The sequence below is a fragment of the Engystomops pustulosus genome, chromosome 6 (genome assembly GCF_040894005.1).
Source record: "Engystomops pustulosus chromosome 6, aEngPut4.maternal, whole genome shotgun sequence".
In the NCBI taxonomy this organism is placed as follows: Eukaryota; Metazoa; Chordata; class Amphibia; order Anura; family Leptodactylidae; genus Engystomops; species Engystomops pustulosus.
In genome coordinates this window covers 79,378,287-79,397,019 of record NC_092416.1, presented here as the reverse complement: position 1 = coordinate 79,397,019, position 18,733 = coordinate 79,378,287, and the positions used below count along the sequence as shown (strand labels likewise).

The window sequence follows — 18,733 nt, the reverse complement described above, 5'->3', positions numbered from 1 at the left end:
GACGTATTGCAATTATTGTAATTTTTTTATAGAATATGTTTTGGTACAAGACCTTTTCTGAAATGTATCAGTTTTGAGCATATAACTGCATATAAAGCAACGATTGGCCCCACATCTGAAAAAAAACATTGTAAGATAACCAAGATGTGAACTCGCCAAAAAAACAGAGCGGCTCTGTATTTAAGGAGGTGAGTCACTCTCACCTATTATCCCCTGAGGAAGCCCGCTTGACGGGCGATACGCGTGGGGCACCTGTGACCTCCCCGGTTTCTCCAGCCCGGCACTCTATCTTTGTGACTTCATTTACCTTTATTTAGCACTTTTTGTCAAGCACTTTATATTTACGCTTCATACCTGTGTATTATCCTTAGTCCCACTATTGTTGTATCTCATATTGGGGCTGGCTACTGGGGGATCAATTGTTCTTCCATAGTATTGGGAATTTTAATTGCTTTTATCTCTACCGACGAAAGTGCGTCCGACGGACCCTTAGTAAATGAGCCCCAATATGTTTAAAGGGCCACTGACAGAACAAGCGCTATAGCAGTCATTAGTACATCAAGGAGTGTTACATTCGAGCTTGCGATGCATGACATCTCCTCCAGCACTCCGGCTTCTTTTTAATGTGCATGACTGGATCTGGCTTCTTCCCACCTGATGAGGAGAGATGCCGCCTTTCAGGTATGCGCAAAAGAAAGAAGAAGCAAGAGTGCTGTCATGCATTGAAAGCTCCAATGTAAATTTTCTAGTTTTTATTTTACAGGGAATTACCATTGTTTGGGTCCAGTGGTGGCTTAATACAGCAGGGAGGAACACTCCTTGCTGTACTGAGTGCTAGAGGAATTATTCTGTCAGGGGCCCTTAAAAAGTGTTGTTCATTTTATTTAAGACCAAAAAAAGAGGGTGCTCAGTCCCATAGGAAACTAAAGCACACCTACTTAAGGTGGTACAAGCTGGCACACCCAGGGTAATAAACAATTGAACTTTATTAAATAGTTTTACATTTCTGCCCATGACACCAATCAGGGATGTTTCTAGGCTATTTGGTTTACATCACATACTGCTTACAATGTTACACACAAGACTCAGCTGCTGTAGAACCTCCTCATACATGCAAAGACGGAAGGAGTAAGATCTACATCAGGCACAGTCACTTACTATGGACATTGGCGAGTACCACACACCCCACTGTTATCAGATGGGCCGCAAACAATGGGACAGAGTCTGTTGTTTATAGCCTGCAAAATGTACCAGTGTTCATGTGTATGTGGCCTAATACTGCGCACACAAACACATGCAATACATATACTGCACACACATAAACACATGCAATACATATACTGCACACACATAAACACATGCAATACATATGACACACTGATACTGAACACAAACACAGTACAATACATATGACACACTGATACTGAACACACAAACATACATACAGTATAATACATGTGACCCACTAACAGTTACTTCTATACTCTTACAGCCTGTGGTGGAGATAGAAATGATGAACTGTCAAGTTGGGATGTTGTCACCATAAAAATGGCAGACAAGGGAGGGTCAATAGTTGTGATGGATAGAAATATGTACTGTGATCAAATACTAGTAAATGACACCTCAACTTATAGCAACTTAGCGAATAACCCTACTAGTTGCTTTAAAGAGACACTGACTAAACTGTTATAAGAGGGCTTTACAATGAGTGTACCAACTAAAGCACAAGTGGATCAAATTAAAGTTGAGGATCCAGTAACTCCCATCAAGCATGCTTTACCCAAGGTTCACAAGGGGTTGATACCTCCACCAATGTGACCCATTATATCTAGCATAGGGTCTCTAAAGAAGACTTTATGTGGATGGTTAGATTCCCTACTTCAACCCCTTGTGCATTGGGTACCTGGTTATCTACAAGATACAAACAATGTTCTGGCTTCTTCACAAAATGTCATATGGAATGAGGAATTCACATGGTTAAGTTGTGATGTGATATCATTATACATCGATACCTCATGACATAGCCATAAAGGCACTTTATTTTAATCATGACAAATTCAGTTATTATACATCAGAGCTGAAAGAATTTATCATAGACGTTTGTAATAATAAATAATAATAATCTTTATTTATATAGAGCCATCAAATTCTGTAGCGCTTTACAAAGCATAGGGGACATATGCAAATATAATATTACAGATTGGAACAATAGGAGCGAGGGCCCTGCTTGCAAGAGCTTACATTCTACGAAGATTTAGATACTTAACCACACATAACTTCTTCACGTTTGACAAAAAGGGTCTACAAATTAGAGGCGTCAGTAGAGCAGCGAAGTGCTCTCCCTCACTGGCGAACGTAACCATGTCATGATGGGAAGTGATTTCTGTAGATCCAAATTCTTTTTTTGGATATTTGGAGTGGTAAGGCAGGTACATAGACAATATTTTGATTGTCTAGAAGGGAGAGACCACCCATACCCCTCTTTATAGAATATCTTAACAATAATGACTAACTTGGGTTTTACATCGAATAGCCATCCATTTGAAATATGGTTTTTGGATCGTGTTCTCAGTGGCAAAATGAATGAATACATCCATTTTTCTTCCCATTGTTAACCTACCAAAGAAAATAGTAGAACAGAAAGATGGTTCTACATCATCACTCAAGATCTTAAATCAGTAGACAACCCGAAGAAACCAACATTACTTGTCTTGTATGGTACACAATATAAGGAGATGTCTAACATAAAATACAAACATCTCCCTTTACTCAAAGCAGACCCTATTTTAGAAAAGATCTTATTAGCATGTGCCAAAACTAATACATTTCAGAATAGTTCTCATACCAAAACATATTCTATAATAAAAAACTACATTAATTGCAATACATCTAATGTTATTTATGTTATTGTATGCACACACTGATTTAATGTACATAGGCCAAACAGGTCGCAAATTTAAAGTAACATATTAATGACATCAGTAAAATAGATACTTGGGGAATATCTGGAGCATCCAAACATTTGTGGATATCCATCAGAGGAACAATGAATCTTTGCGAACAATGAACCTTTGCCAAGTAGACAAATCAATGAGGGGAGGGATATGTGATCCAAATGATTAAACCGTGAAGCACATTGGATCTTCAATCTTAAGACCAGATATCCGAAGGGTTTAAGTTTTAAAAATGAATTCATGTACCATTAGTAAGATTGACACAGAATACAATGTGTGTGACCACATAATATTAGTCACTTTTACGATCGATTTATAATATTCACGTTTGGTTCATGTCGTCATCAATATTCACATTAAAGTTTTCCTTTCCTTATTATTCCCTCCTATGTTTATACTCTTATTGACATACGTTTTGCAAACTATTGTAAGCCAACAGTATCTGAAGTATACTCCATATTGGCAAATTATATTCTTGTTTTTCCACATACATCCACATATGCTTTTAATAATTATCCTTTTCTGATTTTGTCTCACATATGTCTATTCAGATACTTGCCTCTATGATCCAGTGGTGTCCCGGAACCTTATAGTAACTGAAGCGCTTTTTCATACAACGATTCCCATCCAATGATCTTGCTATTGTTTTCGTTTTCTGTCACGATGATTCTCTGCAGAAAACAGTTTTTATCCATCAGCTGCTCTTACAGGTGCAGCATCCTTAGTTACTATCACTTCCAACAATTCTGTCACATGACTAGGTCATGTTACCTGAGAATATGGCGCAGATGTTGCCCTGGCTACCAGGAACATTGAAGGTTTCATTCTCAAATGTATAAATTTAAACACAAAATGTTTTCTATGTATGTGTTTACTTAGGATGTCTGAGAATTACTGTTTTAAGCCTTGATTCACATATGCAGTTTTATTGCACCTACAATTACGTCCCTGCTGTGTAAGAGGAGCGTTTAAGCTCAGGTGTATATATTGCATAAAAGAGTGCATCATAGTAAACTAGGATTAAGAACGGTTTATCAGTTTGAAATGCGCTGGTTATTGCTGGGATCGCACTGTGGATTTATGAAAATATGATCCAATAAAATTCTTGGAAATTGGCTAGACCGTCAGAAAAGTTTTTTGAGCTACCCTAGCCCCTTTGTGATCAGTCTTTACAGTCTTTTTCCCCTCCCCTGTTCCTTCGGCACATGTGGAAGGAAGGCCTCACTGTCCATGAGAAATTTATCTGAATAAGGAAACAAAATAAGCTTTGCAGTTACAGCGCCTTTTAATTGAATTAAAAAAAACCTTGCTGTTTAACATTTTATTTTACATTCATTTTTTCAGCAGGCATGGTACAACCCCTTTAACATCTCTCTATAGGAAATATACATAAAACGATTCTGCATACACCACTGATAGGAGCCCACTCCATACAATCTATTCATACTCCATGGCAGATATCCTGCATGTGTAATTAATTTTTTTTATTTAAAAAGCACCTCCCATAAGGGCATGTGTAGTGTTTAACCCCTTAACTGGTCACAGCCAACTATCTCCAACTCGGGTTTATTGTACTCCTTATGAACGAGTAACATGAACACAACTTTTTAGGAACAACTTTTATTTATTAAACAAAAAAAAAAAAAAAACCTTCACGATTCCAAGAACAGAAATGTAACGGTCAACAGGAGTACACCAGATAAACCACATCTGTTCTGGATTGAGGATCTGGAGATGAAAATACATAGAAAGGCTGGTACTGCACGGATTGAAATCTCTGTGGTTAAACTGACAGTGGCTAATCCAAGGCGATTTAACGTAAAAGCATAGTGGATGGAATTTAAATTGCATTGAAAAAAAAAAAAAAAAAAAATTGTACAGCATGTCCATTACTACTGCATATTCTTGCAATGCAAAAGTGGAAAGAAGAACCAGCCGCAAAGAAATCACAGTAGAGTAAAATTTAAAAAGTTAAAAAAAGTTGCTGCAACTGATTCAGTTTCAAAATGCTACAGAAATTTGGTGTCAAACACAAACCACGTGTCCCCAGCTTAAGGTAGAAGTAAATCATACAAAATATATAAAACCATCAGACAGACAGTACTAGACAAGTGCAAAAACATCAAGGAGTTAAAATTGTTAATAAAACACATACAAAATAAAACAGCTAAAAACCCAGAGGTGAAGAGGTTAATAGAATAAGTCTGTGCTCACAGGCCAGTGGCTGATGCACACTGGCCACCAGGTCTGCCAGGATTAAGCTCTAACGGAAGAGAGGTACAAGTTTTCCTGGAAGTTTAATCATCATCACAGAGCTGAGGATTTATGTTGTAATCTCCAATAAAAAGGAATTCATTCTCCAAAATATAAACCCATATTTATATATAGATGGATGTTTCACCCATCGCAGTCCATAGGCTCCAGGACAGACAACTCATCTCCAATATCCAGCATGTTTCATAACCAACAGGATAACCTGCCATTTTGGAGTGTTTGCGGCACGATATCCCCCTCATCACCAGCAGGGCGACACCGACTTGTCAAGATTCTTTATTATTAATGTTCGACACAAGAGTCTGACCTCGGCCCGGTGTTGCAGAAAAGGGAGCAGAGTAACAAATGGCTCTGGGCTTCTAGCCCCTTCCCCCCTTTAGAGAATTGTTCATAGTTACAAAAGGCATCCAAAGTCAAATTCTCTTCAAAACCATTTAAGAATAATCCAAAAATATATTTAATATCTTTAAAAAAAAAAGTTTGTGGTCCAGTGTTGCCTTTACAATCCTGTGTTCTGTTTGATCCAGTCTCTCATGGCCGTCACTTTTGTATAGACTCCTGGCTTGTTCCTTCGAGCACATCCTTCTCCCCAGCTGACCACACCAGCCAGGTAGACCTTTCCATTAGTCTCTACACTGGACAGAGGACCCCCAGAATCACCCTAGAAGAAAGAGAAGATACCCGTTTAACAGACAGTGTCTATAGGAGTCACACACCATTTCATGGAATTCAAGATAATGGTACAGCCTTTTCAGCCAGTATCTGAAGCTTAGTAATAGTCTCAAGATAAAGCTACTCTTTCCTGTCCACATTGTTCAGTTAAATGGGTTTGCCAGCAATAACTATTTATGGCCTTCGTTTATTATATAAGTTTAGAAAAAGACGCAGGTCCATTAAGTTCAACCTATAAAAATTAAACAATGAATTAAACAACCTCCTGCGGCAGAGAGTTCCATAGTCTCTCTGCTCTTACAGTGAAGAACCTATGTCTATGTTGATGGGAGAATCGCCTCTCCTCTAGGCGTAGAGGATGCACCTTGTCCTGGTCACAGGCCTGGGTATAAAATGATCTTTGATGAGATCCCTGTATTGAGCGTAGTAGAACTGGAACAGGTGCAGAGGAGAGCAACCAAGGGAATGGGTGGACTAGACTCCAACGACAGATTACAAATACAATATCCCAAGCAATCAGAACTGGGACAGGCTGACAGACTATTAAAGAAAACCACAACATTAAGTAAACACTTTCAACAGAATCTGTGCTCACCTGACAGGCATCAATGCCACCACTAACATATCCAGCACAAAGCATGCGGGCAGTGAGCTGGTCATCAAGGAGCTTGTTGCATTCAGTTTGATTGATTATTCGGATTTCTGCCTTTTGCAGGACTTGAGCTGCAGAACCTGCAGGATAAATACAGCAGATAAATACTTTAACCCTCAAAGTCTTCAGATGTATAGGATCGGTGGGGGAGGCGTATAGCTGCCCATTTACTATTGTGACAACATTATTTGTCATTTTACTGTGCCATCAATTATTCCCAAGCAAAAGGATTGTGTTTCAGCAAACACCTGGGCATGGACAGGATATAAATGCATCTGGCTATACCACTAATTAAGTAGGGTCATATGTATAAGCTAGCATTACTTCCACACATGTATAGATCTACACCTCCACCAAAACTACATATTCCATTAATTCTCACCTCCTTCACTTAGAGCCCCCCAGCCAGTCACCCATATAGATTTGCCGACTGAAAAGACACGGCTGCTGTCAGGGATACATATGGGCTGGATAAAGTCAGTGAAAGTGACAGGACTCTCTAGTTCCAGGTAGGCAATGTCGTTGTCGTACGTGTAACCGTTAAAACCTCGGTGGGCCACAAGTTTCTTTATTTTGCGTTCTACAACATCTTTGCTGGAGGTACGTGTTACTTGGTCATGCAGTCCAAGATATGCTGTCCATAGGCTGGCATCAGAATACCTAGAAGACCAGGTTATCACAGATGAGATGGTGTTAAAAATCTCCTACGAATGTTACAAATCTAAAGAAAGGGGTCCTGTACCTCATTCCAGGGGCATCCTGAAAGCAGTGCGCAGCAGAGATCAGCATGGTGGGAGAGACCAGAGATGCTCCGCAGGTATGCCCATCCTTCTTTGTGTGAAGACTGACCTGCCAGGGGAACTCGCCAATGTCGGCATTCACACCACCCACAATACGGGTTTTCCTGCTGTAAGGACGCTTCCCACAACCTGAGGGAGAGAATGAATGAGGGTGAGGCTATTTTATACTGCATCAAGTGCAGTCCCAGATATGTGACACTAAGCACAGGTCTGTGTGTTGAAAGTCAGCAGCTAGGTGGCAACAATTGTAACTCAAATGGCACAATGGTTTCAAAAGGCATTTTACATTGTGTCTACAGAAGTCACATGCCACCAGCTTCAAGAAAAAACAACTGATTCCTTACTGGATTTAAAGCGCTCAAGGCCATCAAAAAATAGTAATGGAACCCAGGACAAGCCCATTAAAAATTCTAATTCATGGGAGCGAGTAGACTTACTGCAGGATATTTCTTTCTCATCTGAGCCATCAGCACAGTCCTTCACACCATCACACTCAGGGTTCAGCTTGGTGATGCATATCCCACTATCACATTTGAATGTATTCTCTGTGCAGGCCGTTGCCAAAGCTGCAAAGAAAAATCAACATATAGTGGCACACAACATATAAATCACAGATGTGCAGCAGTCAATCGGTGGTCTAAGAAATGACATTTCTGTGTAGTGATAGCTGAAGACACTGATTAGGCACAGAGATGAGCAGTCCCGGCTCTTATGTTCGAGTTCGGCTGCGCGACCGGATATATTGCCGTTAGAACAATCAGTTTGGCAAGTTGATGCCCCTAGCTACTAGCCATGGCTCCAAAATAACAGAAAACAAAGTGTACAGTGCACGGTTAAACCACCTCTCCATCCAGTCTACTAGATAGATTCATCAATACGTTTTTCCAGTGAGCCTTCTTTACCCCATGTCCTGAAAAAGTTCTCCCTGGAGTTTCAGACTTACAAATTGTTTGGGGGGATCACCTACCATCATTACATTCTGACTCATCTGTACCATCACCGCAGTTATCAGTTCTGTCACATTTCTGCTCTTGTGGTATACATTTCCCATTTCTACATTTAAGATACTTGTCTGGACATTCTAAAAGACATAAAAAAGGTGTTAGAATCCAGATGATCACGTATAAGCAGCAAATGTCGCCACTATAGAAGTGTGGAAACTTACTGCAGTCCAGTTCATCGGTGCCATCTCCGCAGTCATTCACGCCGTCACACAGGAAAAACCTGGGTTTGCACACCTGGCTGGTCTTGCAACGAAATTGCTGATCTGAGCATGCTGCAGAGGACAAGGAAGACATTAATGGACATTGTGTCAAAATACGGCTAGATAGGCCCCTGATACTGAACTAAATAGCATACTGCTTCCCGGGTTATCTACAGGCAAAGACCACTACTACCCAACCCCAACTGTACATGAAGTTTGGCTACAACTGAATAGTAGTATAGGTTTCTATTACTCACTGCACAATGCTTCATCACTAGAATCACCACAGTCATTCCACCCATCGCACTTTCGGGTCAGGTCTATGCAGCGGCCGCTCTTGCAGGTGAACTGGTCAGGACAAGCTGCAGAACAACGAAAATTCTGTCAAACATGGAGTATAATAGGAAAGACAAAACCTCACCCCAGTCATCTGTAACTCAGGATTTCCATGTGAAAAACATTACATACAGACATTGAAAAAAAATGAAGGATGAGATCCATTTTTCATATACTTAATTTTGAGTATCTATATCTTATTGCAATATTTATTTATCGTAATACTCCATTTATGTATGTATACAGTACAAATCAAAAGTTTGGACACACCTCATTCAAAGAGTTTCTGTATTTTCATGACTATAAAAATTGTAGATTCTTACTGAAGGCATCAAAACTATGAACTAACACATGTGGAATTATATACTTAAAAAGTGTGAAATTACTGAAAATAAGTCTGATATTCTAGGTTCTTCAAAGTAGCCACTTATTGCTTTGATTACTGCTTTGTACACTCTTGGCATTCTCTTGATGAGCTTCAAGAGGTAGTCATCAAAAAAGGTTTTCACATCACAGGTGCCCTGTCAGGTTTAATAAGTGGGATTTCTTGCCTTATAAATGGGGTTGGTACCATGTGGTGTGGTACAGAAGTCAGATAGATACAAAGGTGATATTCCTACTGAATAGACTGTTAGAATTTGTATTATGGCTAGAAAAAAAAAAACAGCTAAGAAAAATGAGTGGCCATCATTGCTTTAAAAGTATACAATAGCACAATAAAAACCGGAGTGCACGTGGAGCGCTTACAGTTCCAATACCCAAAAATCGATCCAAAATACCAATGAAGCTATAATCCTTTAGCAACAACGTTTTAATTTAAAGCTTAAAAGTACAAACATGATTAAAAATTATGTATATAAACCTATTTATGTATATAGTCTATATACATAATTTTTAATCAAGTTTGTATTTTTAAGTTTTAAATTAAAACGTTGTTGCTAAAGGATTATAGATTAATTTGGATTTTGGATAGATTTTTGAGCATTGGCACTGTAAGCGCTCCACGTGCACTCCGGTTTTTCTTGTGCCATTGTATACTTTGATACTATCAGCCCCCTGGGAGTCTGGTTTTTGGAGTTGTGAGAGCTGCTCAGCCCAGTTGCTTACCCTACCACTATACCTACCTCTGAAAGACACTACTAGTCTGGACTTTGGGACCATCGCACTTTGGATGTGGACCTACTCTCTACCTATATGCTTTGGTACCAAGAACGGCCAAGGTGAGCACCCCTGATCAATTCACTACATCTGCCGGTTATCTGACGATATCACCTGAGGCGCCGTCCTCTGTTTTCCTTTTTTCTTCCTACCCCTTGCATATCAATACTTTAAGAAATGAAGGTCAAGCAGTCCAAAAAAATTGAGAAAACTTTGAAAGTGTCCCCAAGTGCAGTTGCAAAAACCATCAAGCGCTTCAAAGAAACTAGCTCACATGAGGACCGCCCCAAGAAAGGAAGACCAAGAGTCACCTCTGCTGAGGAAGATAAGTTCATCCGAGTCACCAGCCTCAGAAATCTCAGGTTAACAGCAGCTCAGATTAGAGACCAGGTCAATGCCACACAGAGTTCTAGCAGCAGACACATCTCTACAGCAACTGTTAAGAGGAGACTGTGTGCAGCAGCCTTCATGGTAAAATAGCTGTTAGGAAACCACTGCTAAGGACTGGCAACAAGCAGACATAGACATAAGAACAGTGGAAATCTGTGCTTTGGTCAAATTTAAGATCTTTGGTTCCAACCCCCGTGTCCATGTGCAACGCTTAGGTGAATGAATGGACTCTACATGCCTGGTTCCCCCCGTTAAGCATGGAAGATGAGGTATAATGGTGTGTGAGTGCTTTGCTTGTGACACTGTTGGGGATTTATTCTAAATTAAAGGTATACTGAATCAGCATGGTTACCAGAGCATTTAGCAGCGGCATGCTATTCCATCCGGTTTGCATCTAGTTGGACCATCATTTATTTTTCAACAGGACAATGACCCCCAAATACACCTCCAGGCTGTGCAAGGGCTATTTGACCAAGAAGGAGAGTGATGGGGTGCTACGCCAGATGACCTGACCTCAACAGACACCAGACCTGAACCCAATTGAGATGGTTTGGGGTGAGCTGGACTGCAGAGTGAAGGCAAAAGTCCCAACAAGTGCCAAGCATCGCTGGGAACTCCTTCAAGAGCATATACATAAGCCCTGAAACCACTCTGTCAAGCAAAGCCGCTTAATCTTAATCAAGGTATTCACATTATTCAGAGCGCATCTGATGACTTCTCTCAGAACTTCTGCTACGGAGGGCTGAATCAGTGCAAGGAAGCGCTGTTAGTGCAGGAAGACCTCTACGTTAATTGACGTGCTACAGGCACAAGGACAAGCTCTAAAGCATGTTAATTAACGTGGAGTTAGCGTCAAGGGGTTAATCAGACATTCCTATATATTTTTTGACAATGAATGCACACATTCAAAGGAAGACTAAAAACAATTTATATGTGTGGGTTACAGTAGTGGAGGCAATGACAATCATGAAAAACATACCATGTATGTCCACTGTACACCACATACAAAGTCTACATCTACCTACCAGAAGATACAATCCAGAGAAATACATGCACTTACGATTCTGTGGTTCATAGGATAAGTATTCTGCCATGAAGCCAGTGTCTGTGTATGATGGGTCAGAACGGAACTTCACAACCATTCTGCTGCTGTTGTTGGACACCACAAACGGAGCTCGTTCCCCGCAGTATCTGTGGGAAGTGGAATGCAGGAAAATGGTAATTAATTGAATTACTGACTTAACAAATCTGTACAGGTCACAGGAAAACCTACATATAAATCGACACCTACATATGTGTGCCACAACATCTTGCCAACATAGATAACCTGCCCCCACCTTACCCCAGTATCTGATGTTATAATATGAAACAATATTATACAATATTTTAATATGTTTCTCTTTACTAGAATATAAATTTCAGTGCAGCTACTGGGAGTTTACTAAACTAAAGTTATCTTTACAATGAGCATTTGCTATAAGGAGAAACATACTGCAGACACCTCTGCAAAGCTTCATGCGCTGGGTCCATGTAATGTACAAAGTCTCAGAATACAGAACCTACCTTTGTTTATTAATTTCCACATAGTCATTGGGACAGGTTGTGATGGGGACTGAGGGTTCCAAGAGGTAGAACATATGAAATCGAACCTTCACATGCTTATTTTCAGGAACCTATAATAAAAAAAAACCAATAAAAACACCACAAAACATGACACCAATTATGTGAATGGAATCTGAATAGGGGGAGAGTTTATAATGCATTATCTGGCATATACCTGGATGTCCCATATACACAGCCTGTTGGGTGGGTAATGAGCTGGGTAGAAAGGTGTACTGAACGAACCACTGGAATCTCTTAAGTTTCCTCCACACACTGGAATGACAGCAAAAAACTAATAAATTATCTCCTTCAAGATGTAATATACAGATTGCACTTGATGACAAAATTATGACAGAATAAATTACATGTGGTCTTTGGTATCTGAGTAAATTCCGCCAAGAAGCCAGGGTGCCTTCCTACATTGTCTGAAACCATAGTGACCAGCATGACATTCTGTGACGAGACAAAGGTCAAGTTGTAGGATGGGGGGTAACTGCCACATAACCTGCAAAAAAAAAAAAAAAATCATAAATCACAACACCCAAACAGTGAGCCCTACAATCTGCATAATAGACAATCCTCTCAGGCACCCTTCTCCCCATATACTCACTTAACCATAACACGTGGCTCCATGGCAGTCAAAGTGTCATACACTGTCACATAATCCCCTTGGTTTGCCTTGCAGGTCTCCAACTTGAAAGTTTTAAAATGAAGCAATATCATGTGGCCAGCATCTGCCCGCAGTGCCCATTGACACCTGGCATTACGGGGATAGGGAAAATTGGGAAATCCAGGAGTGAAGAACTGAGTGGTAACACCCGGGCTGGCGTGAAGAAAAGACATGCAGCGGTCTGCGGGGGATAGGACACAAAATAAATTGTCACAATACAATTTGCAGTGTAAAACTGAACAAATATTTTTTTAAACGGTCACAACTCTTCTTAAATGAAATATATTAAATGAAATTGATACATTACAGTTATAAAAAACAAAAATGCATAACTTACCATCACGAAGTGTTCTTGCCGTCAGTGGGTCGGTTGCTGGAAGAAGAGAAAAACTAAAGATGAGCTGCATTTATAAGAAATATGCCCATAAAGTTTCATGTTTGTAGATCATTTAGATAAATACAAGTGTAGTCAGTGCCGCATCTGCCATAAGGCGGCATGAAAATTCCTCCTCATACGGCAATTGTGGAGCCCTGAAAGAGGCGCGAAACAGTGGATCACTCACTAGGGATAAAATTGGGGTACCAAGTATTTAAATGAGTACCATATATAATTAAACTGGGGGTGGAGGGGAGGAATATAAATGTAACTAGGGGGTGGGCTGATGGGTTGCTGTCTATAGCTTTACTGGGGTGGATTGTATATGGGGGTCAGATCTAAAATAAAAGGGGTGCATTTATGGGGAGGGCTGTTAGGTCGCTGACACATGGCTTTTTTGTTGCGTTTTTGCTTCCTTGGATTTTTCAATGGCTTCTAGTTTAAACTGTCTTAACTTCGTGGCTTTTCCCTGCATTTGTTTTGTCTGCGTTTTTTGAGGTGTGTTTTCATTGCATTTTTCAAAGCAGATCCGTTTGTGGTCTGTATTTTGATACGCACGTGATTACATGCACAAACAGAAGGGAAATGATCACAGCATTTTTACAAATTCCAAAAGACACAGCTGCATGCAATTAACCGACATCAAACATTGCGTTTTTAAAAACGCAAGTAAACATTTGTAAAACGTGTGTGTAAAAAAGCATGCATTTTCAATGCATTTAAAATCACAGCAGGAATGCAACAAAAACTCCACTTGTGTCAATGGCCTTGTAGGATACTTTATATAATTAAAGTGGGAGGTTCCAACTATAGGGGTGCAGATTTTAATTACAGGGGGAGGGTTCTGTATATTGGGTGGTGTTTTATATATTAGTTAGGGTGATTAGTTATTAAATTATTAGGGGCTGTATATTAAATTGGGTTGTTTGGGATATAGTACTTCGGAAAAGAGTGTTGTTATCCAGGTGACATATTGTAAGTGATTGTTGTATTTTTATGGGTGCAGTGTAGAGATTCTGCATGGAGGTGAAGACATCTGGCGGTGAATTCAACAGTGATTGTCATGGACGGGAGAAATCGTAATGAAGTTCTCTTACTGATGGTGCAGTAAGCATACTTTAAGCAGGTTTTAGATGCTTTTTAAAGTTGTGTTTGTAAATTCAGTGGGCTGAATATTGGAGGAGATCAGGGCTAGTATTTCTTTTTTTGGAGGGGGGGGGGGCAGCATTTTAGTTTTCACCCTTAGGCAATATGATATGGTAAAAGGATTTATATACACATTTATGTACAGATTATGTCTGTATGCAGTTGTATGTAAACACCGTGGTCATAGGTATGCTATACTGAAGTTTGTTGTCTGCACTATAAAATAAAATAAAAATAAAAAAAAAAAAAAATCAATAAAAAAAGACTTTTATTAACTTGTGGAAGTCATTCTCATTTGGATAAAATGGTTTTCAAGTAACTTATGATAACTAATACTAAATATTACCAGAGAAACTTGAGGTAACAACTTACGATAAGCCACAAAAGTATCCACTGCCAGAGTCATTCTGCGCACATTTGCAGTTTTTATCTTCAGGTCAGACATGCCTTTATCCAGTTTGGCCTCCAGATATTTTGGTACTTTGAACTCCGATGTGTAATAGGCGATGACGCTGCCCTCACTATGAGATGAGAAGATGAAGTTTTAGGATATTACTGGTGTTTACAAATAACAAGTCCCAATCACCGGTAACAAAAGGCCTTATGTTAAATTAAAAGGCATCATTCTCAGTCAGAAATGATCAATAACTGAGGAGCCTGGAACATGGTTAGAACTCTGAACATAGTAAGTGTTATAATTCACATCACACTTTACCTTTTGGATTATGGTGTAAAATAGGTCTACATTTTTTCAGATACTGAGTGATACACATCTAGTAGTGACACATTATTGCAGTTCTGATCATGTGTGACATTCCTATAAACATGGTGCTGTGGATTTTTTTCTAAACTTCTTTTAGTTATTAGTTTGCTAGCACATACCTGAATGCGGTGACGTTACAGTTGACAACAAAAGGTCCTATGGCAGGATCACTTTTATAAGCATTCAGCAGCTACACAGGAGACAAAAGACTGTATATTAGATGGAAATCAGCCTCACACTTTTATAGAAATAAATTACCGTATATGCTTGAGTAGAAGCCGAGGCACCTAATTTTAAACACAAAAAACTGGGAAAACCTATTGACCCGAGTAAGCCGAGGGTGGGAAATGCATTGGTCACAGCCTACACCCAGTATAAAGACAGCAGGTAGCCCCCTATATAAAAGGGGGCTACCGCCCACTTTAAAAAGATGCCATTAAAATGCTGGGACCTGTGGGCTAGACATCTGTGACGAGGCAGTTCTAAAACACGGGAGGAACGTTTTAAAGATCCTTTTTCTTTTTTTTTTTAGCCAGCAGCCCCATGCCCTGCCTAAAAAAATCCAAAAAAACTATATACTCACCTTTCCGATGCCCCTGCAGGTCCTCTTCTGTCTTCATCCCCAGCTCCGTATCCGGTCTCCTCACGCGGCCCTGTTGCATACATCATGACGACAGCCACTTGCTGACATCATAGTGTGTGCAGATGGCACTAAGATGTCGTCATGTGTGTGTGATGGGACCACATGGGGAGCCAAAGACAGAGCTGAAGACAGAAGAGGACCTGTGAGGGTTGTCAGAAAGGGGAGTACAGAGGTTTTCTCATTGACTCAAGTATAAGCCGAGTTACGGTTTTTCAACACAATTTTTGTACTGAAAAACTTGGCTTATACTCGAGTATATATGGTAGTTTAAAGATTAGAATTGCGTTTGCCTGTATGCCTTTTTCCCTATGGTCAGGTTGTTTCCAGAAGCTCAATCCATAGGGAAAGCCTGACCTGGAGCCTATTGTATACAGGTTTTATATTAATTTGTTTCTTGTTTGTAATTCTGTATGCTTGTGCTATGTACTGTTGTATAATTGTATTCCTTTATTCTGTAGAAACACAATGTTGCAATAAACTCACTCACCACTTCAGTCACTTTTGAAGACATATCCGCAAACTCTGGAGAAGATGGGTTTTCATATGCGTCCATAAAAGGGATATTTGTAAGTGTCAAATAACCTGTATAGATTTTGTGTACTGGTGCATTCCGGTCTGGAAAGAAATAATTACAATAAATTAAGGAACTGCTTCCTACACCAATTGGCCCTCTTGCCCATTGCAAACCAACACATAGTAGAAACCATAAAATAGCAAATGGGTTCACTTACATGCAAAGTGCCAAACTAAAAGGCCAACAGCCACTGAAACAAGAGCTGCAGTGACAAGTAGAGCGGCTATCAAAAGTTTTTTCTTTAGCGTCATTTTATCCATCTTTTTTGAGTCGGAGGCAGGAAGAAACTCCACCATTTCCTCCATTCCATTGAAGCTCTGGAGGAAAAAAATATTAAGGATTAATTCATAGAGAGAATCTACAAATAAATATCTGCATAAAATGGATTGATTCATCTGTAATGAGGCTTCCAAGGCTCAGCCCAAGAGGTTACCTTCACCACTTATTGTTATACAGAAAAAAACTCCCCCAGAAATAGTCACCTTGCCCTTACATTACTTATCCAGGAATGATCTATAATTACATGCTGCAGTATACTCCGGTCAAGCAGATTTGTCAGTCCGTTTATGAATTCTGGCATAATTTGCAGCAAGAAACCGCACAACAGGTTTTTAAGAAAAATATGCAAATACGTTTTCCAATACATAATGAATCCATGAACTTCAAACTTCACTGTGACAAAATAAGTTCTTGGATTTATTACATAAATGTTAAGGAATAGGACCTATTCCAAGATGCCCATCTTCTGGAGTGCAAGACAAAATACACTAACAAATAATTTTTCCAGCATGGGATAAGGAAAACCACTTATCTTTTAGATACCTTGTAAGGCAACTCCCTTAACATCAAGCAGGACTTTCAGGAAGCCTAATGAGATGATGCAGGATTGAAAGTCTGCACATGCCTTCAAGACAGCCTTAATTGGCAAAGTCTTCGTAAGAAGAACTCTTACTTTCTAACAGGTTTTTAGACACTCAATAAGAGGGTTGCAGCCTCAAAAATGTTGGTGTACAGACTTTTGGTACATTTTTCTGGCTTTAGCCAAGCCAAGTAATAGGAGGTGCAAAGTGTGACTAGACAGTCATACTACACCAGACTTATCATTCTGCATTAGCCACATTAATAAATCAGGCACAGTATGAGGGCTTTTTCAAATTGGCTTTGTTATTCACGTCCGTGGTTCAGCGATTTCCATGGATACCTCAAAGCAATTTATTTCAAAGGGTGTTTTCACATTGGCTTGTATTTTCACTGATCATGAAATTATGAAACATGTCCTTTTTTTCCACAAATACGTATCATAGAAGCCCATAGAAATCTATCAGTCCGCAGAAGAAACTGATGAACTGTCAGTTTTTTCACCGATGCGCAACAGAAGTGCTTACAACAATGTGAAAGAGCCCCAAGACAGTCCATTTAACTTTGCACCAGCATTTTTTTAATTTGTCATTTTTGATCATTTTTGTCCCCCACAAAAATGCACAAACATTACATGAATTTTTGACAGATGTGGGTTCCACCTTTGGGACCTTCCATCTCTAATGGAGGTTCATCCAATGCCATCTGACCATGCTTGTGCCCAGTATTCCCCTTTCACTATTAACCAGTTAAGCAAGTAAAATAGACATTTTTATGACTCCCAGGGAAGTATATGAAGAAAAGCAAGTCCACCTGGTAGGTGGCATTGTGTATGTAACTAGAGCAGCTCTCCTGAATATCCTGGTGGACCAACTGTGCACACACATACATATACAGAGATTCAACAGAGCCGGATAACAAAGACTATTCTGTATAAACAATAAACTCAAGAAAGAGTATGAATAGCAAGTTGTTATTCTCTTCTCCGAAATGATTTAACAGATTTTTTGAAGGAACTTCACAGCCCTTCACTGAGCTGCCCTAAGATTTTCCACAGGGAGCAGTGACACAGCACGAGTCAGACTCTCGTAGAAACTGAACATTTCACCTGGAAGTGACACAGAAGAAGCAGTTTCTGGGGGGAGGACAGGCTTACATTCAGTCACGCCCTTACCTGCTATTCATCAGCACTTCATCAACAAGCAGGTTTATAGACGTCTCACCAGAAAACACAAAAATAACAGGACATGAGGCTCTGCAACAATGTCCATATGAACCCATACAAGCATGAGTATATACACATTAAACATTAGGTAGGTTTCCTTGTGACCATTGTCTCTGCTCTGCTGGCAGTCATCATTGTGGAAAAAATGCATTTGCTTCACACAATCTAGGGGAGCTGGAGTGGATTTATGAGACTTTTTTATTTAATAGAAACTTACAAAAACCAAAGCAATTTAAAGTTAAATGTACCCAACTATATGAGTTTGGAGGCTGAGAACAACGGTCTACTTAGCAGAAATTGATGGTGCCGTTGTCCATTTTACACAAACACAAAAGAAATCAAAGAGAGTAAAACCCCTGAAAATACTGACCCTCTAACGGTTAATGGGGTTACCCGACTTAACCATGGTGGCAGATGTCAGGAAACAAAAAGGACA

General features: G+C 39.7%; 1 protein-coding gene across 1 annotated transcript in view; it reads right to left on the bottom strand.

Moving 5' to 3' along the window:
* Window positions 1-2,145: 2,145 nt before the first annotated feature.
* ST14 (ST14 transmembrane serine protease matriptase) overlaps window positions 2,146-18,733 on the bottom strand; it is a 44,382-nt gene continuing 27,794 nt past the window's right edge. The window contains exons 2-19 of the mRNA XM_072156728.1: window positions 16,372-16,531; window positions 16,128-16,255; window positions 15,117-15,187; window positions 14,607-14,755; window positions 13,050-13,085; window positions 12,653-12,893; window positions 12,408-12,547; window positions 12,218-12,315; window positions 12,004-12,113; window positions 11,501-11,631; window positions 8,814-8,918; window positions 8,518-8,628; window positions 8,320-8,433; window positions 7,790-7,918; window positions 7,295-7,481; window positions 6,935-7,212; window positions 6,496-6,632; window positions 2,146-5,889 (exon numbers count right to left, since the gene is read on the bottom strand). Of these exons, the coding sequence (XP_072012829.1) occupies window positions 5,728-5,889; window positions 6,496-6,632; window positions 6,935-7,212; window positions 7,295-7,481; window positions 7,790-7,918; window positions 8,320-8,433; window positions 8,518-8,628; window positions 8,814-8,918; window positions 11,501-11,631; window positions 12,004-12,113; window positions 12,218-12,315; window positions 12,408-12,547; window positions 12,653-12,893; window positions 13,050-13,085; window positions 14,607-14,755; window positions 15,117-15,187; window positions 16,128-16,255; window positions 16,372-16,531 (2,487 nt within the window). The 3' untranslated portion in view covers window positions 2,146-5,727. The remainder of the gene's footprint in view (window positions 5,890-6,495; window positions 6,633-6,934; window positions 7,213-7,294; window positions 7,482-7,789; window positions 7,919-8,319; window positions 8,434-8,517; window positions 8,629-8,813; window positions 8,919-11,500; window positions 11,632-12,003; window positions 12,114-12,217; window positions 12,316-12,407; window positions 12,548-12,652; window positions 12,894-13,049; window positions 13,086-14,606; window positions 14,756-15,116; window positions 15,188-16,127; window positions 16,256-16,371; window positions 16,532-18,733) is intronic.